Source organism: Corapipo altera, unplaced genomic scaffold (assembly GCF_003945725.1).
Source record: "Corapipo altera isolate COAL_440 unplaced genomic scaffold, ASM394572v1 59, whole genome shotgun sequence".
NCBI classification, from domain to species: Eukaryota; Metazoa; Chordata; class Aves; order Passeriformes; family Pipridae; genus Corapipo; species Corapipo altera.
In genome coordinates, this window is record NW_020884917.1 from 6,097,077 (window position 1) to 6,124,921 (window position 27,845).

The 27,845-nt window shown below is 39.7% G+C and overlaps 1 protein-coding gene across 1 annotated transcript in view; it reads left to right on the top strand.

Moving 5' to 3' along the window:
* Positions 1-19,292, top strand: part of LOC113953132 (amphiphysin) — a 119,292-nt gene extending 100,000 nt beyond the window's left edge. The window contains exons 17-22 of the mRNA XM_027655962.1: positions 652-771; positions 7,551-7,607; positions 11,561-11,704; positions 12,981-13,247; positions 15,522-15,623; positions 18,133-19,292. Coding sequence (XP_027511763.1) covers positions 652-771; positions 7,551-7,607; positions 11,561-11,704; positions 12,981-13,247; positions 15,522-15,623; positions 18,133-18,240 — 798 coding nt within the window. The 3' untranslated portion in view covers positions 18,241-19,292. The remainder of the gene's footprint in view (positions 1-651; positions 772-7,550; positions 7,608-11,560; positions 11,705-12,980; positions 13,248-15,521; positions 15,624-18,132) is intronic.
* Positions 19,293-27,845: the final 8,553 nt, after the last annotated feature.

Consider the following 27,845-nt stretch of genomic DNA (forward strand, 5'->3'; position numbering starts at 1 on the left):
TTGCTCAAAAACAAGCTGAGGCCAGAATCTAAAAGGGTTGAAATCCCAATAGTGGGTTGATAAATGCATGCCTTCTAGGCGATTGAGAGTTCAAGAGAAAATGCATTTTAATAAAAAACCAGGGATGATTTTCACACTGCTAGAATTTAGTCAGTTAGTGTTTGCCCTTGTGCATATAAAAACTGTTTGAGTGTCTGCTAATTGCTTCTTACCTTCACTGGAGGAGGGACTGTATTTTCCAAGAGCAGACAGAACTAGGGAGTAGAAGATAATTTTGAAAACTCATATTTGAAAACCAGGGTTGGTACACATGGGTGCCAATTTCAACTTCTGGCCTTGCTGTCAGTTTCTGGAGCATTTTGGAGCAAACTCTGGGTGCCTTCCCCCCCTTCCACGACCTCTTACTTTAGCTCAGAAAGCTATGCTTTCTTTAGTTGTGAGGGAGGGATGTAAAACTGGCACATTTTACGTATAGAACATGGAGAATGAAAATGTCCTTTAGATGCTGGCCTTTGCCAGGGGCAAAGCTCGGTAAGATTGAGCCTGAAGCAGTATTGTGCCAGGCACAGTTCCCTTTCCCCTCCTCCATTCCCACTATCATGTGCTCCTCAACAATTTTTCCACTGTCTGCTTAAAAATCAATAACAAAAGGCCGAGGCTGAAGAAGCACCACCTGGGGAACTTAAGGTCGAGGAAACCCCTGCTCCTGCTGCTGTTATGGAAAAGGAGGCTGTCCCTGGTGAGCTTGCCGAACCAGCAGAGCAGGCTGTGGTGAGTAATCTCTCCTGATGCCACCTCTCGGCCCTCATCTGAGACACCTTTCATCATGGTGAATGTGCCTGCTGCATTTTAGCCATCCTTTCCATTGTCACCCTCCTTGGCTGGTTTCCCCAGTGCCTGATTGTGTCACAGCATGCCTCTCCAGCACTCATCCTCCTTTCAGCCCTAAAATGTCATTCCTCTTATGTTTCGCATTTTAGACTGAAGTTCAGCTGAGTGATTTAGTTTCACAGGTTGTTTGATTCTAGATGAACTTCAGAAGGGGAAAGAACTGATGCCATTTTTAAACTACCTTATTAACAGTTTTCTCATTTCATTTCAAGCTCTAAGCCAATGTATGTCTTGTATGGTCCTTACTAGAGCATGAAAATTCCAGAGAAAAAAGTGATTGTAATATAAATGTCTACAAGACTCATGGTTTTAGAAACCAGTTGTGAATCAAAGAGGGAACTCCAAACACCAATTTGGAGATTTTTTACATGCCAGCATTCAGGAAATGATGAGAGGAGAAGAAATTACAGGTCTGCATGAAGAACGAAGCAGGTCACACAATATCACTACAAATTAAGAGGTGGTCTGAGGCAGTAGGCATGGGGTTTTACTGCTAACTACCATCCCTTTTTATACAGGTATCTCAGTGAATGTCCTTTTTGTCTGAGGTTCCTCTTCTACATACTGTTGTCAGAAGGTCTTGGTGGATATACCCACAGGCTAAGAAACCCTGGAGGAAAAATGCATCTGTTTTTGTAGTCTGACAGCTTTCATGCTTTCCTCAAGACAATAACATGTTCAAAGGCTCTAATGAGTGCTTGCTGCTGGTAGAATATGCAGATTACTGGATGAAAAAAAGAGATTGGGTTTTGTGAGTTCTTCTGCTACAGAAGCTGGTGGAAGATGAATAGCTGTGCTTTTTTGACTATTGAGCACAGTTTGGTGCCGTAAGTGTTCTCAGAAGAACAAGGTTTAAGCTTGCTCAGCTGCACTTGGCCTTGAGAAAGTCTGTATGTGTCTTCAACTGTGAAGCAGGGATGATGATACCCAATTCACCGTAAAATTAGGTGGTTTTCAGTAAGCCCTTGATACATTGCCTCATGGAAAGCAATATTAAGCTAATGTAGATGCAAATTAGCTGAAGAAAGTGGAAGTAACTATAGATGCACATACAGATGTGGCAGCAGAGAGCATGGATAGATATCCACTTATCAGATATGAAGCTACTGTAGCATTTCTTGGAACATCTCTGGAGCTCATTTTTATTAATGGCAATGGCTTCAACACCACGAGGCTTATGGTGACATTTATTGATGACTTCAGGTTGGGTAGTGTTGTTGACTTAGGAGGATAGCATTAAGCCCACTAGCTCTACCTGCTAAGGACAGGCTGGCTGTCTGCTGGCAGCGTTAGACCTGCACAAAAGCCACAGGTGGTATTATGGAAAATGTTTTCTCTGGATCCCTTTCCCCACATGGTGTGGGGCGGCCCAGTTCTAGTTCCATTTCCATCTGAGGAACCATTTCCGACGGCTGAATGTGGATAGGGAGGGGAGACTCCAGCACCAGGGGTTTCTTCAGGTCCTGAGTCTGGAGGGGAGAGGTGCTCTCCCCTCCCCCCACCCACGTGGCTCCCTGGCAGCCAGAGAGACAGCACATGGGACTTGGAGAGGAGGCGAGAGAGAGAATTTGTTGTTGGGGGGTTACATTTATAGGGTTAGGAGGATTCACAGGGTAACCAATTACAGGTCGCAGGAAGGGGTTAACAACCAATAGGAAGGGGTTAACAAAGGCCAATGAGAACACCTCAGGACATCTTCTCAGGACACTCCTGAGATAACACTACCGTGGGGGGTCTTGGGAAGAAGAAAGCACGAGCCAGCAAAGAGACTACAAAAGGCCATTTTGAAGCATGTTTAAACCAGAGTTTCTCGTATACTGCAGATTTACTACCACAGTCTTCAGCAGAAGGAATTAGGTACTAGCATTGGTTGCAAGGCTGTGGAGTGCAGAAGTAGTTTATTAAAGACTTTCTTAAAGATGAATTGATGAGTTTGCCTGAGTGGTTTCAACTATCTGTATCACAGGATTAAAAAATGGTATCCAGCACAAATGATACAAAGAGAGAGGTAAAACTTTAGCTGTTGCACCTGCCTAATTCATTCTTCCCTTGGTCCTATCTTTCTAATGGAGGAAAAATAATTTATTGTGTGAGGAAAGGTGGGCAGTGCTACGTGTGCTGTTCTGCAGGACTTTGGGGGAAAAGGCAGATAATACCTGTCTCTGTCCAACCCTACCCTTTCTCTGTGGACACCTAGCAACAATGCAGGTATGGAGGGAAGCAGTCCCAGTATGTTCCCTAAAACTATGTTTAGGGTTTAATTCTGATTACATTTGCATGAACTTTGAGTATTTGTTTCATATTTTTAATTCACTTTTGCTTGATTCCATGGTACACGCTGGAGCAAATTACTTCAGGATCATCCCCTTCTAGTAGCATAACTTAGTGGTCTATGGAGACCAGGCTCTCGCCTCCTGTGTGTTTCCTTTTTACTTGATATAAATCACGATAGTAGCTTGTTAACTCCGTAGTAAGGCAAAGAATGAAATTTTCTATGTGAAGCACATTGTTTTTGTCAAACTGTTGTGCAGAGTGCCCCATGTAAATTTGATAGTTTGGAATAAAGAAAGAGGGAGGGAAGGTGGAGAGGGAAGGAATAGGAGATCAGTCACTGATTTCTTCTCTTCCTGTGAGTGAATGTCAGGGAATAATGTGGAAGAACAGATATTAATGAAGGTGAAAAGGTGGTTTTATTTTTATTATTCTAAGGATTTAAGGAGGAAAAAAATGTAAAAGAAGTTCCCCATTTTTCTAAGAGGAAAGCAGCTCCTTTTTGTCTTACAGTAAAGACAAAGCAATGCTCTGAAGCCTGTTGCACATCTTAAGCACTAATTAAACAGACTGTGACTGCAGCACTATGCATTTGCTCTTTGATTGGCATGACCTTTTCAGGTGATCCATTTTGCTGCTGAGGAGTTCTGGGTCCATGGTCTGTCATCACCTGCTCTGGCTGAGTTGCAGGACTGCAGAGCTGTTATGAGAGAGGCAGAAAGAAACACAGTGCAAGAGACAGGCAATTTAAGAGCAACCCAGAAGAAATAACATAGGCATTAAATAGAAGTTAAAGAGTTTTGATTAGGTTTGTTCTTGGTTTTTTGTTGCTTATTAAAAGTAAAGTTGTCCTTGCTAATTTAGGAAAATAAGCTAGAAGTGCTGATTTTAAAAATGCCTAAAATTGAGTCATTCTGCATTTGGCTCTGAAAGGTTGTTATTTCAGGAAGGGCTTTCCAGGACTTGCGAAGAAGAATTTTGAAGATTAGGATTAATGACAAATATGATCAAAGCTAAGGAAAAGTACACTGAGTTGCAAAAGATTAAAACATAATCTCTCAATGTTCTGTGTTTGTTTGCTTTATGAATGACAATTTACTTTAAAAGGGAAGTTGTAAAATACTGATAGATGCTGCCTCATGGGGAATCTTTTATCAAGTTTAGTTACTTCCAGTTTGGAGTGACAGCCGCTACTCAGTTTCACTTTTCTATGGTAAGTTTCCTGTCACATCCTATTAATCCAGGAAATTTATGACATATATTCTTCATTGTAGGAACTTCACGGTAAATTTTCTGGTAGGATGTTCATTTAAGTTATGGAGAAAATGGTCCAGGGGATAGAGTACCACTTGCCTGTCAGGGTATTTTGAATTCAGTTACGTGCTGTTTCATAGTCTGCCTGATCAAGGTTGTCAAAATGCCATTAGAAGAGCTTGTCAGAACTACTGCCTGTGATCTCATTGTATATTTTTGTCTTGATTCTTCAGGTCTCAAATGCCATAGAACAAATAAAGTTTTTATTAGTATCTGTCAGCAGTTGATCTTTTTTGGGGAGGGGATAAAATGTTTGGTAATTAAAGGCACAGGATGACCGTGTGTGTCGACAGAAAAAAGTTGACCATGGTAAAACATTCGTACATGGAATTCTACACACAGAAACAGTTGTTTCCTTGTTCCCATAGCATCCCCAAAGGCAGCTGTAACATCCAAAGGATAGTCTAAAGGATATAATGCATTAACCACTGATTTATTGCTTTTTCAAATAATACTACCCCTCTCAACACATCAGTTTTTCACATTCAAGTGAAGATGATGTGAGGACATCATAATAAAGTGAAAACTTATGACATGTTATTTCCCGTTCTTCTTCAACTACACATGAGACATAGTGCTTGGAGTTCAGAGCACTGTTTAGAGATCAACTTTTCTACTTCCATTACTTCCATTAGTTTGGAAAGGGCCTCTTAGTACTTTGGGTCTGATACCTGCCTGGACTCTGAAGTTCTCCCATTAAAGCAGTCAGACACACAGCTAAATACTGCCAAAGCTGTGTATAAGCATACCTTCTGATAAGCTCTTTGCAGACACTGAGCAAGTACAACAGAGGCCAGGAAACAGCCTGCAACTTCAAGAGTATCTAATTACAGTTGAATCCCACTGTAGGTGCAATTCACAGTGCCCAAATAGTGGAGCATGTATTGTTTCAGAGTGCAGTATAATGGTTAGATACAGAAGAGCAGTCAACTGTGTCCAGATTCTGGGGGTGAAACTAAGTGCAGGTGCATAACTGCAGCATAAGGCTATTAAAAATATATAGCTCTTGTATACAGGAGAGAACTGATATAGCATTCTGTTGAAGTCAGCAGAAGAAGATATTTCTCTCTGGAACCAGGGTGTTAGTTTACTAACGTTATTTAGTCATCCATTTTAGTAGGCTTTCATGCTCTAAAAATTATACAGTTTATGCTACCATGCCTCTCTTCTCAAACTTCACTATCCACAGAATCCCAACTTCCAGCTAATCAGAAAAACAAAATGCTACTAATTTGACTAGTCAAAATATGTATGTGTATATATTAGATTCTTCTGCAAAGATACCCAAAGCTGGACTGATAGGATTCTTACTAGAGAATATTGCCAGGGAATTTTTAAGAAAATGTCAAAATTCCTGACTTTAAAGTGTAAGATTATGATAATTTCTGAATGTAAATTGTAAATACAGCTGATGGCAGAAATTCAGCACTTTTTAATGGTATAAGTAGGGAAGGCATCTGTCTACTGACTTGCAGTTGGATATAAAGCCTTTATGGGCAACAGTATATTTCTGCTGTACAAAAGAAAAAAGTTTCTCTGGATGGCTGTGTGCATGCATACATGTACAAAAGAAAAAAGTTTCTCTGGATGGCTGTGTGCATGCATACATCACTACAGAGTATGAAATATTTATATTGCTTTTGTTGATATTTGTTTTGTTCTATTTAAGACTCTCTACAGTCTCCTCAAACTTACTATAAAATTGAAGACCCCATGGCAGAGGCTTGGCATCTTCAAAACAATTGGAATTAAAACTTTTAAAAGAAAGTTATATAACACTCCAATTTTAATGGTGATAAGGCTGTAAGAGGTTTCTATGGCAACACCACTGTCAGCAGCTGCCTTTCCCTGGCATCCAGGCGTGTTTGGGGCTTATGAGGTGACCACAAGTAATACTAGAAGATTAGAGTAGAAAAAAAATGAGTGATATGAAGTTTGCATAGAACTCAGCATTCTTTTATTAAAAAAGAGACATGCAACCATTTCAGCTGAAACTTTAAGAAATTTTGGAGTGACAGGTGTGGGGGTGTGAAGGCAGGTGACTGGAGCCTTAGTATTTGAGATCTCCTAATTTCTGATTGCTAAAGCAGGTGGTCCAGTCTACCATGCCCCTCACATATGTTTGCATAACTTCTTTTCACCCTTACAGCTCTTTAGAAAAATCTGACCTAGCTATGTTTGCAAAGCAACTTCAAAATTTATTAGCAAAGTGGGTTTCCATAACATATCTTTGACTTGTTTTCGCTTAGCAGTGCATCTTTAGAAATAGCCTGTGTCTGCAGAGAGTCAAACCTGAACAGCAAAAAAAACACTTCCAGCTTTTCCAAACAAAGCCTTAATTTTAGTGATTTTGACTGTTGACCTTCTATAGAAAAGGACCTAGTGCTGGATGGCATCTGTGTAGTAACAAGTACTGTTTGTTAGCATTCAGTGCATTCAATCTTTTGAACACCTAAATGGGTGTCAGTTTTGGAAAACCACTAGGTGTCTAATTTTTTTAATGTCAGGCACCAGCTGCATATACTGCTGAATAAGGGCCTAAAGAAAGGTGACTGGGCAAAAAAAATTCTGAACTTTGTGACCTACCTGTTTTGAACAGCCCCTTTACATGAGTTGCAGTGCACCATCAATAGAAGAAGTAAGTGTTTTACAAAGTTTACGTTGAAGCTCTGGTGAGTTGCAAGAGCAGCAGCAGGTCATAATGGAAACAGATTGAGTCATGGTGGGAAAAATTTGAGCTTGATGGAAACTGCAAGGTTGTTTAATAAACATTTCTTCAAAGCTGGTGCTATTATGAAAATACCTGTAATAAAAGAAAATAAAATTGTCCTTAGCTCTTGGAGTGTGATGATGATGACGACATACTTAAAGGTTTTATTTGTTTAGCATGTAACTACTTCTATTTCAGATTATATGTGAGAGAAAGAATCTTCCTGCTTGCTATATACTACCCTATTTAGATCATTTCATTGCATCCCATACCTAGCATGCTTCCATTAGCTTGATTAATACCAATTCCTCTGCAGCCATTGCCTCAGCATGACCAAAGTGATGACCATATTTCCTCTGTGCAGGAGAGTGTCGAGGCGGGGAATAAAGAGACTACAGGAGTTGCTGAGAAAGAAAATGAGGTACATATGAATAGTCTCAAGACTGTGATTGTGCTTTAATGTCTTCAAGAGAATCATGTCAAAAAAATTGATTTGTCATTTGCATGTCATCAATAGGCAGGCCAGTACAATACAACTGCGACCTAGCTGTGGTATCTGGTCTAGCACTGCACATATATATCTATATCCATGGCATATGTTCTAAGAGATCACTTCTCATTCAGTGCAGGATTTGCCTGTTGCAGCAGTATAGAGTGATGAATATTTCAGGGCAGCAAACAAAGCAGTTCCATGGCAGAAGGAATTGTTTCTCTTGACATTTGGAAATACACTGCATAGATTCCTAGTAGCTTTTGCAGTTTCCATAAATTTTTTTGCCTCGCCTTCCTGAAAACTTCTTTATAAAAAGTAAAAAACCCTTTGATTAATCGTTTCTTTTTCCTACCACAATATGCCCTAAGCTAAAACAGATACTTTAAAATAATCATGTTATGAGTTGGTTTGCTAAAGCGCAATCTGGCATCATTAGATACAGTTAAAATCAAATTACAAAGCAAATGAAAAGCTCAGTGACATACTTTAAGCTGTGCATGTGTGGACTTGAATGATTGCATTTTGCTTATATTTCTTCAGGAGTGATAAAAGTACTTACCCTGAATCTTCGTATACTAAAGTGAAACTATGATGTGTTCAAATGTGCACGGGATATTAAACATAGTAAACAGTAGAAGTAAGGACTGGGAAAAAGATTATAACTCCTAGTTACTAATCATTCGGGATTTGTATGGCAAGGTGCTGGCAGCCTCCTATTTTTGTTGTTATTTGTTTTGGTGCCACGGTATATACAAAAAGATCATGAACTGGTCTCTGTTCACTGGTTTTAGAACATACTAAATTCAGCTGTCCAAGCTTGGGTTTGTTATCCTGCTGTAAAATAGCACTAACTCTCCTAGAGTCGAGGATGTATCTGTGGCTCTAGAGTATGCCAGTGTCACTGGGAAGTGAATTTGGGACTCAGTGGTGCCATGCTCCTCAGCAGCGCTGTCACATCCATGTGGAAAACAGTGGAATTGCATAGCAAGAAAGTCCAGGGTGGTAGATCAAGCCCAACTTTGTGTTGACTCAGTGCAATAGAGTGTTGTGTTGCTCTTCTAGCATTGGCTTGCCACTCCCAAGAAGTCTGGTCCAAGAAGAAACATGCAAGAAATGCCTCACTGTTCTGTGAGCAGCATGGCTAAGTCTTTGAAATCTTTTTCCTTTATTCTAATACTACTTGTTCTTATAAAGTTGAGGTCTCTTATCTGAGAGTGAATTTGACCCTGTGTTCTGTTTAAAATAGCTGTTTAAAACTGTATTACTGTATGCAGAAGAGCTGGCATAAGCAATCAAGCTATTTGCTAAGCTGATATCTGACTGCCAGTGGAGGGTGGTCCCTTTGGTACTCTAAGTTGCCTACAAATTCTGCGGTACTACCCCAGAATCTTCCAAGACTTTGTAATTGATGCATTCCCTAAAGCGTGATGATTGGTTCCTCTTGACGTTAGCTAGCTTAGCTGTGATTATAACCAACTGTCATAAAAATTACCTGTTCCTGTTCTAAATGCAGCCTTGGGGCAAGAACTTCAGCTCTGGAAGACCAGCATAGCTCAGGAAGCTCCTCTGGTAGACCCCAGTGGCAGGTTTGGTACCCCTCCTTCTCCTCACCCTAGGCTTGTTCTTGCTGCTGCTGAATCTGTGGCATTGTACTGAGCAATGTTAATGGGAGTACAACAGTGCGAATTGATTGCATCCTGTCTAAAGAAGAATTCACATCTGTGCAATTAAATAGTCAAGTGGTTCTATCATAACCCTCGTTATCCTGGATAATCTGTTCTTTGCCCCTCTGTGGTTGATATAATGAGACAACTGTCCAACTTTCAGTAATACTGCTAGAGGTAGCTGATTTGGAATAATCTTAGAATGTCTAATTTTATTTATGACCTATATAAAAGGCATTTGTAGGACTGATTTTCAGTACGAAGTAAGGTAATATACTTGTATCTGCACGTATGTGGTTCAGCATAGCTGGAAATGAATTCAACCTCCTTCTTTTTTTTTCTTTTCTCCTCTGTACTAATCAAATATATTTGAGGCTGGATGTAAGGTTCATCCTGTGCTATCTCACATGCCTTTTTGTAAAAGATGTGTTTAGTCTTCTAGCTTGCATTGGTTTTGCACTCTAAGACACAAGAACAAATGATTATGCAATTGTAAGCTGTGGTATGCATTTAGTGACTCACAGCTACACACTGTGAGAGCATTACTGCAGGACATTTGTGAGCTGATTCATGTAAATTAGTATTCTCCTCCTTCATGAAATAAAATGGGCTATACAAATCTAATAATTAGAAAAAGAAAAGAAATGGTTGATCCTAATCACAACAGATAGCAAGATCAATTTTTGCAGCACGCTGTTAGAGATGCATAGTATAAAATCAATCTGATGTACACTCTATTCCCACCCTTTCCTACTAGCCTCTTCCAGGATTTTTACACTCATCATTTATTTGTATATCTTCTTGAGTCAAGGCCACTAAAATTGTTAATACTGTAAGTGTCAGACTTGCATGCCTTATAGGAGAAGATGTCAACATCTGCCCATGTCTTTTGATGTTACTTCTTTTTAGAACAGAGCATCCTTCAGCAGCAGCATTTTCAATTTAAATTAAAGTTCCCCAGTAATTTCTACAAATCCGTATAGTATTTTCTGCCTTCAAGGACTCTAGGAGAATTTCTTTATCACATCAATTAATAACAGTGAATAGGAGTAGTGCTGAATATTAAATGTTGCTAAAAAACAATGCCTGAAGAGTGCCCATGAACAGTTGCTGAGTTCAGGTAGCAGAGTTAGTGTCATCCATGGGGAGAGATCAAACTGAGGAAACAAAGAGCATCAGACTGTTAACTGGAGATCAAAGAGATCAAGCTAACTGTGGCTTGACATCGGTACCTCTAAAACGGTTTTCCTTGAGTGTTTTTCCTGAAACTATGTACTGTAAGTTAAAAATTCCATCTAGAAATTAATTAGATTAAAAGAACAAGTTTTTCATTTACTTCCCACCCTTTGAACCTTAAGACCAATCCATTGTAAGTATATACCCAATATGCTACTGTAAGCAGTATATAGCAATACAAATGTTAGGGTGATACATAAATTATAGTAACAATTTCTGCTGGATGAAGGATTCAACATAGATCTAGTAATAGGCAGGTATTTTTCCATCCATCTTTCAAGAACTGGAAGAAATCATGCATGATCTTTTCAACATGGATTGATCAGAAATGGTTCAGTCATATCCAGACTGAATGGGCTTTTTTGTATCTTTTTATACTGACATAACAATAGATCTTTGCAGTTACATTTTTCCTGATCTTTATCCAGCTGCGGAATATATTTACTTTTCCTGACATAGCCTGATTTATTAGCCTCTCTGTTAGAAAGGAGTGTGTAATTAATATTACAAGATTTTTGAAGCCAACCCAGATCCAGAGGTAGCTGACTAGCGGAGAAGGCTTGGAACCTCTTACCAAAAACACATTTCCATTAGCAGGGTCCTATGGACCCCTTGGACAGCTTGCAAGCTCCTCCTCCTCAGCAGAAACCAGTGGTAAATTTCTTCCACAATACAGCTGGATGACAAGAGAAGGAAAAAATACTACAACCTTGGCAAACAGTTACTCCACTAGTAACTAGTCCACCTGGGGACTCTTTTAAGTGTTGCCTAGTGAGGTTTCATAAATTTCTTTCTCCTGCCTGTTACTCGGCTTCTCTGCACAAACTTGCCCCCAGCACTGATATAAATCAGGAGGAACACCAGTGAAGACCATAGGTCAGCATCACCCAGGGAGGTCACGGAGCAGAGACTGGTCCATGGTCTCTCCAGCAAACATTGTAACTCATATCCTGAAAAGTCCCTCCCTCCTGTTCTTTGTAGGTGGTACCTGAGGGGGCTGCGGCATCAGAAAACAGTGTGGCCATGGCAGCAGGAGCTGGTGATGGCACTGCTGCCACTGAGCGGGAGAATGTTGCTGAAGGTGACAAACCTCAGGGAGAAGAAAAGGAATCTAATGTGTCTCAGGTAACTCATGTCAGTGCATGGAAGAGAGTGTTAGGGCAATTGGGACAGAGTCAGCAGCCTTAGGGAGGCAAGGCTCCTGAATGTCTGTGCCCCCAGGTCTGACCAGTGGCAAGGCTGATGTTCTCCTGGGATAGCCCTGGGGGGGGCCCACACAGGGTATCCCTTCTTCTGAGTCCTTAATTTGGGTTGTACCTGCCTTTGTACCCCTGTGTTTCCCTGGGCTTGTGGAGATGGGACTTGATGGGCTGATGGCTCCTGTGTGAGGCACAGGAGCAGTATGGACAGTGTATTGTTTGAGCTCCCCCTCCTGCTGTTGTCTCTCTGTGCCCCTCTGTGGAGATGAGATTTATCACATAACATAACAGGGCTTTTGTGAGAAATAGACAGAAAAAGGATTGGATTTTTCTTGTGTCCTGGCACCATGTCATATTAATAGCATTACTTTGTTTTATGTAAGTCGTGGTGGTCAAGCCATCCATCTGTATCTGCCCTGCTGCCTTTTGTTCTGCAGTCTCTGAGGAGCTGGTGAACATCTACTAGAGCAGACCCTACAGCTGGGCACCAGCTGCCACCTTTTGTCATTGCATGTTGTATTTCTTCTGTGCTCCAGAATAAGATGGTCTGGCAGGGGATCAGTGAACATGTTTTTTTCAGGTTGGATGCTCCAATAACACTTATTAAATGCTTTTTGTACTAGGTTTCATTACTGGTGAGATGCTACCTATTTAGCCTTTTTGCTTTCTCTGCTCCCAGTTACATGGCTGTAAATCAGGAGAAATCCCCTCAATCAGTCAAAGAAATAGGTCATGTTTCCTCCTTTCATCACCTTTATATCACTATTATCCTGCTGACTTGAATATCCAGAGAAATACAGGACAGTGACTACTGGAACTAGTGCCTTTACCCAAACCTGCCCAAAATTAAGAGCACAGTGGAGGAGAAAGGTCTGTTAATTTCCAGGCACACTGAAAATGAAACCCAAACTACCCGCAGAGCACTTTTATTATTTATTGCAATAATTTTTGGTAATAGAAAGTAGACTTAAGAGAACTAAGGGGAACAGTGAAAACGGGGAAGGGATTACTCCTTTACGTTCTTGCACAAATACTGTTTTCTGTCTTAAGAATCCACTGTGGAGAAAAAAGAAATTCCCATCCCAATATGTGCCACATGCAATATACCAACAATAGTGATTTCCTGCTTGAAATAAAGTACTAAATAGTCTTGCATTTCTTTGCGGGGGGAGTGGGTCATTTGTTTGTTTGTTTTTCCCCAGGAAAAGGTCAGCAACATCCCTTCAGTAGTAATAGAGCCAGCATCAAACAACGAAGGGGAGGGAGAAGAACATGAAGTCATCATGAATGAGTCCAAAGATGCCACAGCAGAGATGGGCACTCAGGACACTGACACTTCTCCCAGTGAAATTTCCCAAGTTGGAAGTGATCAGAAACCTACTGAAGAAATCCAATCTGTACTGCCTAAAGATCAGCCTGTTCCAGAAGAAGATGCAGGTTCTGTGATGCCACCTGGCTTTCTCTATAAGGTCTGCTTCTTCATTCTTCTTTTAGATATCCCTTTAGATCTAACTTCTGTGGATATGTCTGTCTGCAGAGGTAGTGTGGTGATTTCTTGAGGTCAAAGGATACTTAATTTATCAACAAGACACATGCACATGTTGCTTCATAAATGAAGTCTGAGAAGATACATTTTCTGCACACTGTTGTTGCTGTGCATATCCTTGACTCACAAAGTACAAGAAACCATTAATCTCACCAATCAACTGCTGTAAATTAATATATTGAAAAAAGCTGCTCTACCACGGAGTTAGTCAGGAATATTGTTGATATATGCTAATTATATATTTGATATGCTAACAATATATTTGATCTCTAAGGTCTCTTCCAAACTCAAACCATTCTATGAATCTATAAACATTAAAAAATGGCATTTTTCTGGCCTGAAAATCTATAGTGGAAGTACTGTTCTACTGAAACCCATGGGACTTACAATTCATGGTAATGACGGCAAAATATCATTCTGTAACTTTAGTAATATTATAATCAAACAGAAAAATTTAATGAGGCATTAGAGAAATTCTTTCCTTGGCTGGCAAGACCCCCAGGGTTTCCTGGTTCACAAGGTTCTTGGATAATTCTTCTCACTTCAGAATCACTGAGCAGCAGAAAAGCTCCTTGAGGATGGATGAACTTTACATACTTCCTATTATAATTTGCATAGTTCAGACTAATTAGTCCCATAGCACTCCATAAGTATGCCATTCTTCTTGGTCTATTCTCATTGCTCAGGTATTTTTTTGAGAATAATGTTAAGGTGAGGGTGAACATTATCATGTAACTCTGACAGACATGCTGACATAGTTCATCTTTTGTTTTTCATCACACTCTCTTGGGTCAGATGTAAATAAGGAGAAGCTGAATATATGCTTGTCATCTGGTTCACAATGCCACTTTCTTTCATTTCACATGGAACTGTCTGTGCTTTGAGAAAATTAGACTAGCTCTCTCTCAAGGAGCAATAGCATTTACTTAAAATGGTCTGTTCACAATGACATGCTGATCATGCCAATGTTTTAATGATCACCCCTTTGAAAGGCAGATATTTTTGGCATACCCATGTACCAGTATGTGGGAGCTCCTTCCAGATCAAGCATTAAGTAGGGTTCCTGTTACCCACCTTTTTGATGACCTGTGCCGTACAACCAACTCAAATTTCCGTAGATGTTCACAAGAAGAATAAAATCAGTGACCACAAAAAGACAGTGAGAGAATCTGAAGTCATTAGTTCCTGGGAGTCTTTCTGAATTTTATTTGCAAAATCCTGCCAAAATTTCTCTCTCAGATATCGTAATGATAGTGGGGAATGAAAGGAAATTCCTTACACAGGAGGAATGATGGTGGCAGGACTAGTCCAAGTGGCAGGACTTGTGAGATATTGCAGTATCATCTGGCCTTGAGATCGTGTAACCTTGGGAAAGGACCTTAATTTTCCTTGGATGGTCTTAGGAAGACTTAAGCTGTCCCTGCTTCCAAGGAAATGCATAGAAAACTGTGATATAAATTAATGACAACATGAACAATTTATGCCAGGTCAAAGCAGATGATTCTACTCTACTCTGCTCTCATGAGACTCCACCTGAAGTACTGTGTACAGTTCTGATGTCCCCAACTTAAGAAGGATGTGAAACTGTTGGAGCAACTTAGAAGATGGCCACAAAGGTGATAAGAGGACTGGAGCACCCGCCCTACAAAGGCAGGCTGAGAGAGTTGGGGCTGTTAGGCCTGGAGAAGAGGAGGTTGTGTGGAGACCTCATAGCAACCTTCCAGTATCTGAAGGTGGCCTGCAGGGAAGATGGAGAGGGACTCTTTGTCAGGAATTGTAGTGATAGGATGAGGAGTAATGGGTACAAATTGAAAGAGGGGAAATTTAGATTGGATATTAGGAAGAAATTTTTTACTGTAAGGGTGGTGAGACACAGGAACAGATTGCTCAGGGAGGTAGTGGATGCCCAAGTCTTGGCAGTGTTCAAGACCAGGTTGGATAAGGCCTTGAGCAACCTGGTCTAGTGGGAGGTGCCCCTGCCTGTGGCAGGGAGGTTGGGACTAGAGGATCATTAAGGTCCATTCCAACCCCTTAACATTCTGTGATTCTGTGATAATTTGAACGTACCTGTCTATAGCCATATGTTTGCATAAAGGTGGCTTCTTTTTTATTTTTGGTCAAGATCTAACAGGTAATTTTGTTGAGAAAATATATCTCCCTTAGATCACATCTATATGTTTGGTGTTATTTTCTTCAGGTTGAAGTTCTACATGATTTCGAGGCAGCTAACAGTGATGAACTCAATTTAAAACGAGGAGATATTGTACTAGTAATTCCTTCTGAGACCACAGCTGATCAGGTAAAAACATGTGGTTCCTGCTTTTGTTGACATTTTTCTTTGTCTCAACTTTATTTTCTCACAGATTATAGTTAATAAGATTGCATATTCAAAATGTCATTACTGTAAGAAAACACAAGGATTTTAATTTTGGCTTTTTACTTGGTGTCATTTGACACTAAATGGCAAAGTTGACTACACTTGAAGTCCCAGATATATGCTATTAGCAGGATGTGACCTCAGCTTATTTTCTAGGGCTTTTTTTATGCTACATTGTAATTGATTTTATACAGACGGAGGTACTCAAATGCAGAGGATGACTTACAAATTGTGCATAATGTTGTTCTATATAATTTTGTCCTAACATTGCAGTAGAACTGATTACATGCTCCCTAGATGTTCAGAGTTTTTATGTGTGGATTTGGAGAAATAATACAAATTCACCCACAGAGAGCACTGAGAACATACACAGATTGTGCTGTCCTATAGCCTTAAGGTATAGTGATGCTGCTATGCCTCTGATAAAGATAACTTTGCCCTCTGGAAGCCTGAACCTGAATTAAACAACACTTTGATATCATTTAAGGCATCTAATTTTGTTTTAACAATGCATTTCAGGTGAACATTTAAACAGTTGCATTCCATATGTTAAACTGAATTCCAGTGAAGTGTCTTGATTTTGGCCACTACTTTAAAAGAGAATACTGTACTGCACACTATTAGCACCAGCAACCCCATGGGCATCAGTTAATGCCTGTGGTGTTGGCGAAAATTTTTCCATTGATTTGGGGTTTGAGAGGTGGAGGACTGGATTCTGCCTAATCAGGTAGCTAATAGCACTGCTCTGAATGAAGAATATTTCTTAAAATAGGCCTAAATACTAATGCCCTAAGCACATATGAGTGCTGGGAACTGTGTTTGAAATTGTTTTGCTATTGATGCTGTCCAAAGGTAGAGAGTAATCAATGTTCATAATCTCAGATGAGCATTCTTTTAATTCAAGAGACAACTAATTGTTTTTTGTGGGTGGGGTTTTTTTTCTTATTTCAGAACAAAATACTTTTAATTCAGCAGGTACTTAGCTCTTTTTATAGGGATACAGTCTATTATCCTTACTCAAATTATGCTATGTGTTGCCTCATCAGTAGTTTACTTGATTTCATTATCAGTATTCGCAGAATAGGAAACTGCTCTTAGGATAGCAAAATACGCTCTCTGTCTTCAGACTGTTTTTCATAGGATATTAGGTGTTAAATATGCTTTATCTTCACTTGGTGAGTCTATGAAGTATTTTCTTCTTCTGGTGTGCATCATAATTCCAATAGAATTAATTGAAGTAAATTGTGTGCAATGATGGAGAAAATAAACCTGTATGTATTCATGTTTCTGAAACCATTCTGTTCATATCTTTATTACTTAGTACATCTTTGCCCTTCATGTTTAACATCACCATAAAACTTAATATTTTTGTCTTTTACCAGGTACTGGTACAAATTGTTGATCTATATAGAGGGGTTTTATCTTTGTTATTCTTTGTTAGTCTTTATTCTTCCAAACTGACCTATCTAAAGCCATAATTCTAATACAGCTGGTAACATCGGCCTGTGTTCTCCATTTAAAGGAAGCCAGTCCCATCCAGTGGCTTTTTCCACTAGTCTTTAGTTGAAGTTATTATCCAGTAAAACTGTATATTCCTTCATGCAACCTATGCTGCCTATTCTAGAGAGCTGCAGTTCCTCTATCTCTCAGATATTTCATGTGCTTCAAAAACATGTCCCCAGTTAATTGTATCCAGCCAGTGCCATATATAAAGCTGGATCTGCTTTAATGATCTGCTTATCTGGGGGCAGACAGCCAGTATACTGCAGCACATGCAGCCACTAAGCAATAATGACTTGATGGTGTATGTGATGATCTGTTCAAGCTACTCTGTGTCCAGATGTACAGTTTGTGCAATAATAATATGGCTGCATTACAAGTTCTGTTTGTCACAGCTTTGCTCTGGCTCCTGTTCTTAAAAGGAAAAAGATACAGAGTTACTGAGTTAGGCTGATCATTTTTAAAAATACCAAATTGATTTTATTCCAGGTAGAATTTATCACACTTAAGAGAACCCAGTACTTTCCAATAAAAAATCTCTGTTTTGGTTGCTTGGACTGCTGGTGATTTGTTTACAATTTTGCTTGTCAACTTCTGGTTTGGGTTTCCAGGAGTTTTTGGAAAAATTATTACATATTTTCTAGAGATAGTAACTCCAGAGTTTGCAAGAGCTGTTATTTCTTCTGACTGCTAATACACGAGTAAGAGAAAAAAAAATCTGGGAGGAAAAAATTAAAATTCAAAACTATTTTTCCACCATCTATGATACTGAGTTCAGGTAGGCGTTAGGTGGGGCTAAAGGCCATGCCATGTGCTAACGATTATAAGCACCAAATCTTTTAGCTGTGTCACTCTGAAACATCTTCAAGTCTGAAACTCGTAGTGAGGAATGGGGTTGACATGAAATTTAAGACTGTCTTTTTCTTTGCAGGAGGCTGGCTGGTTGACTGGCATTAAGGAATCTGAGTGGCTTCAGTACAGAGATGCAAATAGTTATAAAGGACTTTTCCCAGAGAACTTCACACGCCATCTGGAATAATTCTCCCAGGCAGATGAACGTGATATGAAGCTCAGTCAGTAGGTTTTTAACCTCTTTGAAACACAGGAGCCCGTCTTTTTGTAGTTTAAGCTATTAATGGTTTACAGACTGGTGTCAGACAAAGCTTGTTGGAACATATTGAAATGAGCATGAATGCAAACAGTTAAGCTAGCAATTTCTGAAGCAGTACATGGGAAAAAAATCAAATAAAAATGTCCTTATTTGTTAATAAGTATGTGACGACAGGTTTGTTTGTGCTTTGTCAGAGCTATGGTGATCCTGTATTTGGTCCTTTTCCATGAAATCTGAAATTAGCTTCCTGAATACCAAAACCTTAACTTCTCTGCACTAAGTGTATTGTATTGAGTTGCACTGCAGAAGATTTAATTAATTATCCTGTAGTTATGAGGTCAAACTATTATAAATTTCATGTGTTTAAAAAAAATAATTAACTACTGCAACATTTTTCAGTGTTATTTTTGGACATACATAGTATATATACACAAGAACTTATGTGTGTATATATAAGTGCATATGGCTATATATGCATTTGCACAACTTCATGGTAGTTCTTTGGCTGTGTAGTATCATCCAGTACATGCATTGCTCTTTCACTGTCTGGCATAACAGGAAAAGGTTTTGTTTCAAAGCATAACTAGCTGCTCCATTGCCAAAACATATTACAGTATCTGTGTTTCTAATGTGAAATTTTCATTCTTAGATAATGAATAACATCATGTTCAAAGCTGCTAACCTTTGAGAAGGCATGGCTCAGTCTCCTCTTTCACTGCAGTAGTTACAATGAGATAAATCTGGAGGAGGAGCTCTTATGATGCTAATCGATACTTTTTTATTTAATTGGCTGAATACATTTTAAAAAAAGAAACAGAACTAATCTCTGAGAAGAAATAAACACAATATATTTTCATTATATGTATTTATGCAGCTTACCTTTTAAAGTAAGATATATAATGTATCCTGTATCAAAAAGTCATCTGTAACTTATGTTTTCCAGTGCTGTGTCATTAAAAATAAACCTTTGGTCCAAAGAACCTGTTTCATCTGTGGTGCTTTCGAAGTTTTTTAACACTGAAGTCCATATTGTTTATACATTGTATTATATGATCTAATCTTAATTTAATACTTCTTTTTCCAAAGAAATACAGCATAACAGGTGCACTATCTAAATTCCTGCTCTCAACCCTAGTTGTGGCCAGAATTCCAAAAGCTGCTGCTGCTCCTGTTCCAGACTCTGACCGCCAACTAATATCTGTCCACAAAGGAAGGGAGTTTGTCCATGCTTGACCATCACTCAGCTGAAGATCTCTACCTCTTAGTTTTTTCACTTTTCCATTTATTTTATGTGGAAAGTAAGTTCTCCATGAATCTGGAATCTGTTCTGTTGTGTTTGCTGAGGAATGGAAGCTGCAAATATTTAGGAACTTCTATATTTTCCTTGGAATTTAGTTATTTTTCATTATATTTTCGTTGGGTGCTTGGTTTGTATGCAAACAATATCTGTTTCCACTCCAACTCCATCTGTTAGATTTCACTTGAAGAAATGAGGGGTTGTGTCTCTCGAAGAGGAGGAAGTTGATTTTTCTCCATTTCTCAGGATACAATAGCTTTCAAAAGCAAGTCTAATGATAGCTGTGTTTTGTGAAAAAGCTGAATGGCTCAACTGTGATAGCTGAGATTTTGGCTTTGAAATGTCACCATGAGTCTAAGGAGATTACAGGAAAGCTCTCTGATTTTCTGTTGATGCCTTCAACAGGTTTGATTTAGGGCCAAGAATCTCTACAGAGACACAACTTGCTTTGGCTATCGTGTTACAATTCCTGACTCCAGTGCACCATTTTGAGGTGGTTATAATAACAACCTATTTCACCTGGTTTACAGTGATACTCTGATGACCTTCAGGTCAGTTTCCTGTTTAACTGCATCTCAACACTTGCATTTCAGTAATGAGTGCTCTTCAGATCAGTGCAAGAGACCAACACTGGGCAATGGAACCTCAGTTTCCCTGTGGACACCATGTCACCACTTCTTTGAAAGGGACCTACAGTCAAGTGAGACCATCATGTGTGGCAGTCCTAACCCTAAGGACACTATGATCAAACTAAAGCATTCCTTTAACCAGTGTCAATTGTGTGCAGTTAACATTATTATGTTTTAGAAGTATCCACATCAAAGACAACACCCTTGGCCTTGATTCTTCTAATGTTCTTGATACAGCACAGTGGGCCAAATCCACAGAGGTGTTTGCAGCACACTTGAGATTTTACATAGACAGGAAAGGTCTCTGGTCTACAGCAAAGACCTTTCATGGTTTCTTCTGCCATGCTTTTCAGAAATATCTCTTGACTCTCCATTTTTTATTTCCACCTCTGTATAAAGAAAAACATAAATTCAAGAACTACGAAATGTCCACATCTTACTGCAAGGACTGTCATTATTTGTTGGCAACAGGACACACTGATAATGTCCCAAAAGCCATGCTATTGCCCATGATGTCTGTGTCATTTAAGTGCTGCAGGTGACTGTGTGTATGGCATACCATACATCTGACATCGAGTGTGTTTTCACATCTCACACATGCACCCCGAGCCACAAAACAAGTGTCTTGCAGAAAGGATAAGGAAAATTATTAATGTTGTATCTTTAAAATTCTTTGCAAAATTCCATATACTAAGATGATAGATGTCAAAGGAAGGGCATTGATAAGTTAGCCATGAATGTTAATTTTCCTAATTTTCCCTTCTAGCAGAAGGAGCTCATGAATAGAAATGTATTTCTCATTTTGGATTGACATCTTTTTCTTGTATAAAATTTTTTTCTTACTCTAATTTTGTTAGGTAGTCAGACTTATCTCTCAGACACTTTTATGTCTGCATCTCCTGAGATGAACACAGTAAGTGTATTTCTCTGTGATCTATAGAACTTTAATCTACGACAAACAAGGGAAATACTTTCTAGTATGTACTGCTGTTACATACCAGTGATACCCTTTCCCTCTGAAATTATATTAGCCCAGAATTATTTCTCCCTTTTCTTGGATTTTTTGATTAATACACTATATTGGACTTTGCAAATTACTGAATTTTTTGCTTTTGGAATGATTGTGAAACAATAGTTCATTGTATCTTTTTGTTTCTCTAAAGATTTATTTATGCCTAAGAGAGCACATAGTACTAACCTTGTAGAGCAGGTGTAATTTCTAATTCTACATAAAATACACCCTCGAAAGATTTAGGGATCCAATCTCCTGATCCAGCAGACTGATTATGCATGGTGTGGCCTTGAAAGAAAGACAAAATAACTCAAGATGGAGGAACATCTCATGTGAGTGAACAAATAAATTGTGTATTTGCAGCTCATCTGTCTGGTTTACAACCTCACGTCAATAATGAAAAATGCATAAGCTGAACGACACTTCTGTCCCTTCTCACCTCGTCCTCCACCTCCTCCTCTCCTCCCTACCTCGCTTCATCTCTTCTACTAGGTGCAATTGTCCCTGCCACAAGAAGAGGAAAGGGAGACTGGGGAGTACAGTCCTACTCAGATGGCATGGCATTTGATTCCAGGATGCTCTGATTGAAATAAATCAAAGTCTCATTAAGGTCACGCTTAATGAAAACTACTTAGTGTCTTACTGTCTCAAGGAAAAAAGCATCAACCTACCCAACACCTACCCTGTGCTGGGTAGGTTGGATGGATGGCGTTGGGAAAGAGCAGCCACTTGCTGTAGGACCCTTTAGAAGGCTGTCCCCTCTTGCACACCCCTGTGCAGGCAGAGCATGAACAAGTATTGAAGCTGTAGCAGCCATAAGTACCACAGTAGCTCAAAAACACCAGTTTGCATCTTGAAGTACAAAATCAGGGGTTTTTTGTTAGTTTTTCCAACAGATTTAAAAGATCTATCTTTTTGTACTTAGGAAGCTAAGGCACGAAGATGACAGTTGATGAAACACCACCTGATAAGCCAATCCTCGAGTGCAGAGTGTAGTTCAATTAATTAAGCAAGATCACATTTGGGAAAGCAGTGCAAAAGAGCATGAAGGTGTTTTTGCAGCTGGCTGTAACAAGCAGTGTTACTGTGAGTTCTGTATTTTCTGGAGGCAAGACATTTGTTGCAGATAAGAGAACTACAATGGACTTGGTGCAAGCAAGCCTGTGAAACGACATGGCAGCCCCTTTGCTTCTGCTTTAAACCCCAGTCGTTTTTGAAGTAAAGAAGTCCTGTTTAATTGGGAAGAAGAATTTTAGGAAATGGCACATTCTCTGTCTAGGTTCAGAATTGGAGAATATGAAGTGGACTATGGTTTTGGACACGGCATCTCACTAAATATGTAGATGTATAGATCTGTAATAGATAGTCACTTTTCAAAGATTCCTTCCTTAGTTGTTTGTGTGAGTTGACACAGGCAGGCAGCCACAACCACAAAACCTCAGCTGAAATGCAGAGTAAATTTATTTCATTACCTTGCTAACCAAAGGATCCCAAAGCAAGACCCAGACAGAGACACAAAAGTGGGAACTCAGACACCGTCAGGCTCAGTCCATCCTAGCAGGTGGTGAGCCTGCTGTTTGCACCAATTAATCAAGGGCTCATGCATGCATATTTTACCACCATGCTCTGATCTCCTCTGTGCTTTTTATGATCTCTGAACTTTGATCTTCTCTCTCTATTCTCATAGAGCTCAAGCATGTCTGTGAGAGTGTCTCCAGGTCTCTCAAAACACCTGTGTTATCTCTACACAGGTATTCTACTTCTCAGGCAAAAGACAAGCAGCAGTAGGCATAATATGTTTGATTTTCCATACTGTTACTCTCCAGGCCTTGGCATTCCTAGCTGCAAGGTCACTTGAGTGAATCTACCATCCTCCTCATCATTCTTCTACTTTTAACCCTTTACTCCCAAAAGTGTTCATCTATATGGTTTCAACTCTAATGCTATCTTTGTGCACCATGTCTCTGCCAGTGTTTTGATTACATCTGTGTTTTTCTTTCACTCTGACCTGTTTAATCAGCACAGAAGCATCATATGGGGAAAACTACAGCATTTTCCGAATGATATCTCCTGTAACCAGCAGAAACATGTAATTAGCATCAATTGGAAAAGCTGAAATTATCCCAAAGAGAATTGTGCTCCATATTCAGATGCTTAACAGCAGTTAAAGAAAACTTTAGTGAAAGAAAATACCCAGACAGTAGTAAAAATACCACTGGATTTCTGTCCAGTCACAGTCACTAAATGCAATGCAGAGGACTACAAAGTCCAGAGGACTACAGTGTAGCCATCAAAACTTGAGTCTTCAGGAGTCAGTGAGACCACATCTGCTGAAGAGAGTCAACAAGTGCAAAGTCCTCTATGTCCTCAACCCGGTTTCAGAGGAAAAAAGAGGCGGGGGTTTCTTTTGGTGCTATCAGAGCCAGGCTAACCCCAGATCATAGTGTCTCTATATTTTCCTAGACAGACTGCTTATAGTACAAGGTGTAATTGGACCAAGAACATCAAAGCACCAGAAAGGTGAGTAGTTATGTACTTAAATTATTACATTTCCAAGGTACATGCTATAATGGAGAAAGTGAATGTACTCCAGATTTCCTATATTTTGTTTAATTCATAGGAAAGCCAAAATCTCTATATTAAAGTATTTAAATTTAAAGACATTGAGTTGGAATAGAAGAAAGAATCTAGCTGTGTGTCAGTGAATGAAAAAAAAAACAAAAAACAAACGTAATCTTGAGAATAAGCTTTACAGATTAACACACAATTGCCAACTGACAGGGTCACGCAGAATTCTCTGAGTGGCTGAAATCTGAAAGACTCCATACCTAGCATGGTGCTGTGATTCCCAAGGTGTCTTAGACATACACATGAAAGTGGAAATTGTCCATAGTCATTGGTAGAGATTTAGAACCCTTCATTTTAAGCCTATAATATGTTTCACAGGAGAGGCGGTGTAAATGCTGAGGATCTTGGTGTATCTCCCAGCCCAAGAAAGAATATCACACTACTGTCCACCTAAAAACAACTCATGAAAATTAAAATGACCCATGTTCAACTGTTTTGCTTAAAAATTTCAGAATATTGTAGGAATTCTTAGCATCCATCCATGCCTATGGATGCTATACAGATCACATGGCTGCTCAGAAAGAGCTTCTGAGGGGTTTACTCCTTTATACCCAGCAGATGGTGGTAGATGCTAAAATTTGCATTTGCCAAATTAACTGTCATTTGGATCCATCCTCAGCTATGAGTTTGTTTCACTAATATCTCTCATTATCTGAACTTGTCTCATACCTGCAGACACACAGAGAAAATTCAGTGCAATAACAGAAGCAAAAGCAATTTGTAACTGGCTACTTCAACCTGCAGGCAAACAGAGACAGAAAACTATATTGTCAAGCTGCATTGTAAACTATTACATCAACATATCCTTGCATCTCATACATGTTAAAACTCATGCTGTATACTAAACATGGTAAATCTGCACCAAATAATAAGTTATTCAGCTCATTCAGTTTGAAGTGACAGTGTTGGTTTGAGGAAAAACTAATTTTATATGCTACTTCTGCTTGAAATAATTTTATAGTCTACCTGTGGTTAAGTAAATAGCTAAATTATTAACTGTGGGAAAATATTTTAAAACAGCAAATAAAACAATTATCCTTCAAGATTCTGTAATATGCCCTGCCCCTGCAAAAGATCCTGCAAATATTTAAATATGCTAAAGTACCCAATGCCTGCATTGCTCTGCATTTTATACAAAAGACAGAAAAAGCAACCATGGACACATCAGAGACACATCAGAGACCCCCCCCAAACATATCCTTCGGGCCGGTTCCCAAAGGGATGCCTCTCTGGCCACCTGTGCAAGTCTCCTTCTGCTCAGCAAAGCCTATCATCTCCCTTAGCCTTCTTGTGGCAGCTCCACAGCTCCCTTTTCTCCTAGCTCTCTGTGGTGGGGCCAAAGGGAGAGATCAGTGCTTCTGTCCTGACAGCCATCCTGGCCTCTGCAGGCTAGGAAAAGCAGTGGTGCAGAGACTGGAAGATGGAATAGTAAAAACATTTCCAACTGGCTCCCCTTAGGAGTGTCAGGCTCTTAGATGGGGCCTGGCATCAGTCCTCTTTGTTCTGCATCAGCCTGAGAACACTGGTAGACAGTGGGCAGCAAGTTTTATCAGCACAGGAAAGGACAGTCTGATAAAGTAACTTGGTTTCTGGGTTAGACACTCTTGGCAGAACTTAGCAGGTTTGCAACTTGGTACTATTTTTTGACAGATTTCAAACTCAACCTAATAAAGAAAGAAAGGGGAATGAGTGAAGTTTAATCTAGTTATGTTCACATCATGAATGAGCAGATAAAAACAACATCTGTTTTACATAACATTTCTTTGGCTATTCAATCAAATATTTTACTCTTTAGAAATTACCTTTTCAGCAAACCCTCATGCCCTTTCAAAGTACTGAAAGTTTTATTTGTGTGGTCAGTTGCTTTGAGTCCATTACCAAGTGACCACCAAATGGAGGTAGATTCAGGTGGAGGGGGCACCTTATGGAATGCTGTGGTAGTTTTTATTAACATGACAGATTTCCAAAATCATTGTTTCCTTTCATCCAGTTTGAATGCTTGAAGGCTGCAGAGGTTTGAAGAGGGCAGAGTTAAATATCTTTGCTTTCAGTGCTGATGGAGAAGCTGGCAGTGATGTTATAGTCATGATTGCTCATGACTGTTCATGAACCCAGATTAGCGCAGGATGCTACTGTCTTTTCCCTGAATGTGACTGGAAATATGTGCATAAGCTTTTGTTACACCCTTTTACATGCTTTAAGGTGTAATGAAATTTTTCCTATATCAGAGGGAGTAAGTAGCACATGCACTGATCAGATATTTTGCTTTAGTCCTAAAAACGTCCAAACTTTGCTTTACTAAACATTTTTTTTCAATCAATGAACACAAGATTTTCTTTATGTTCAATCTGACCCTTTCTCAGTAGCCTGTTAGATACAATCTGATTAGCAGTACTCCAGGCAGGAACCACATTGCTCTCCAAACAAAACACAGGACCACTCTCTTGATCAATATCCCACATATTAGTAAAATGAACATTTAGCAAGAAATTAATTCATTTATTGTGATTGCTGTCATGTTTATGTCTCTTTGTGAGTTACCCATGGCTGTGTTAGATGCTTCAGAAGTCATCTCTGTGAAACAATATCACTGGGGAGTTATGCTCCCAGTCAGTAAGTGAAACAGATGAAAACTAGGGAAAGGGTGAAGAATTACTCTTTTTTTTCAAGTCAGGCACTTCAACACAGAGTGGTTTCTGGCTGGGTATCATCAAGCATTTACATGCTGGCTGAGCTCACTGGGCGTTCTCCACCACAGCAAGTCCAAGCTTCAGCAACTAGCCTAAGACTAGGCATGGGGAGAGGGGTCTGAGGTCAGGCTCCAGCAGCGCTCTTTCACCAGGCTGTTCACAGACATGCCTGTGCTAGCAGGGAGGAAGCAGCCAGAACATGGAGCCATTCCTTGGGAGGAGAAAGTTGTCTGGAGAACCATTCCTACACAACACATGGAGACCTCAATTACACAGTGTGTGTGAATCTTTCCCCCCTTTTTTTTACTGTAAAAATACACCCACCCACCCACCCACCCCCCGATCTGTTAAAGCTGTTTTACTGCTCAATAAAACACCACTTATGTCTTCACTGTTGATGTCCCAGACACTGGGTCGTCCAGGAGTTTTACTTGGGTTGGGGGAAGCCATGCCTGCTTATTGTGCTATGATTTATTTGATAAGATGGGAGGAATATTAGCCACCTGGAGCTGTGTCCTCCCTGCCCATGATAAGGCAGTATCTTCACAGGAAGAGGTGAAATGGTATTGTGGAAAAAGAGAAGATCCTGGGCACAAAACATTTCTCACTTGGTATAAGGACGTAGTTCCTATTTTTATGTTCTTCTACTCAAATTGTGATACAGAGAATGTCTTATTGCTGTTATGTTGTCACACTTGGTATCAGAGTGATCTGCAAGTGTGTTAAGTATGTTAATAAATGCCTAGGCTAGCTGTCTGTATGTCTGAGCAATCAGTCTCAGGCAGCACAACAGACAAAGGCTGGAGGACAGGGAGGAGGATGGTGCTCGTACAAAGATGCGTGTAGCTGGGTTTGGTTTGGGAAGGTTTGATGGCTGGATACAAGAGAATAGAGCACATCTCTTCCCAGAGAGACCTGCGTTGGTACTCCCCAGCTCTCAAAAACCTGTCCCTCAGTCACTTGCCTGTGATTATCCAAAGCAGAGAAAGATGAAGGTGCCTGATGGGCAGGACAAGAGCACAGTGGCATGGTCTGGTTGGAGTCTTCCAGGTACAAGCAGCACTTGTGAATGGCATCACCAAGTTTTGACATCAACACACTCCTCTCTTCCTCTTTTTTAACAAGAAATTAAGCCGCCATGGTAAATCACTTGTCTCTTCACCAATTCATTTGCTTTTTTAGGGGCAAGGTATATGTTTGGGAGTTTTTTGTGTCGTTAGGGTTGAACCCTGAGATCCTGATCCCAGCACCTCTGAATTTCCTTTACTGAAGAACCA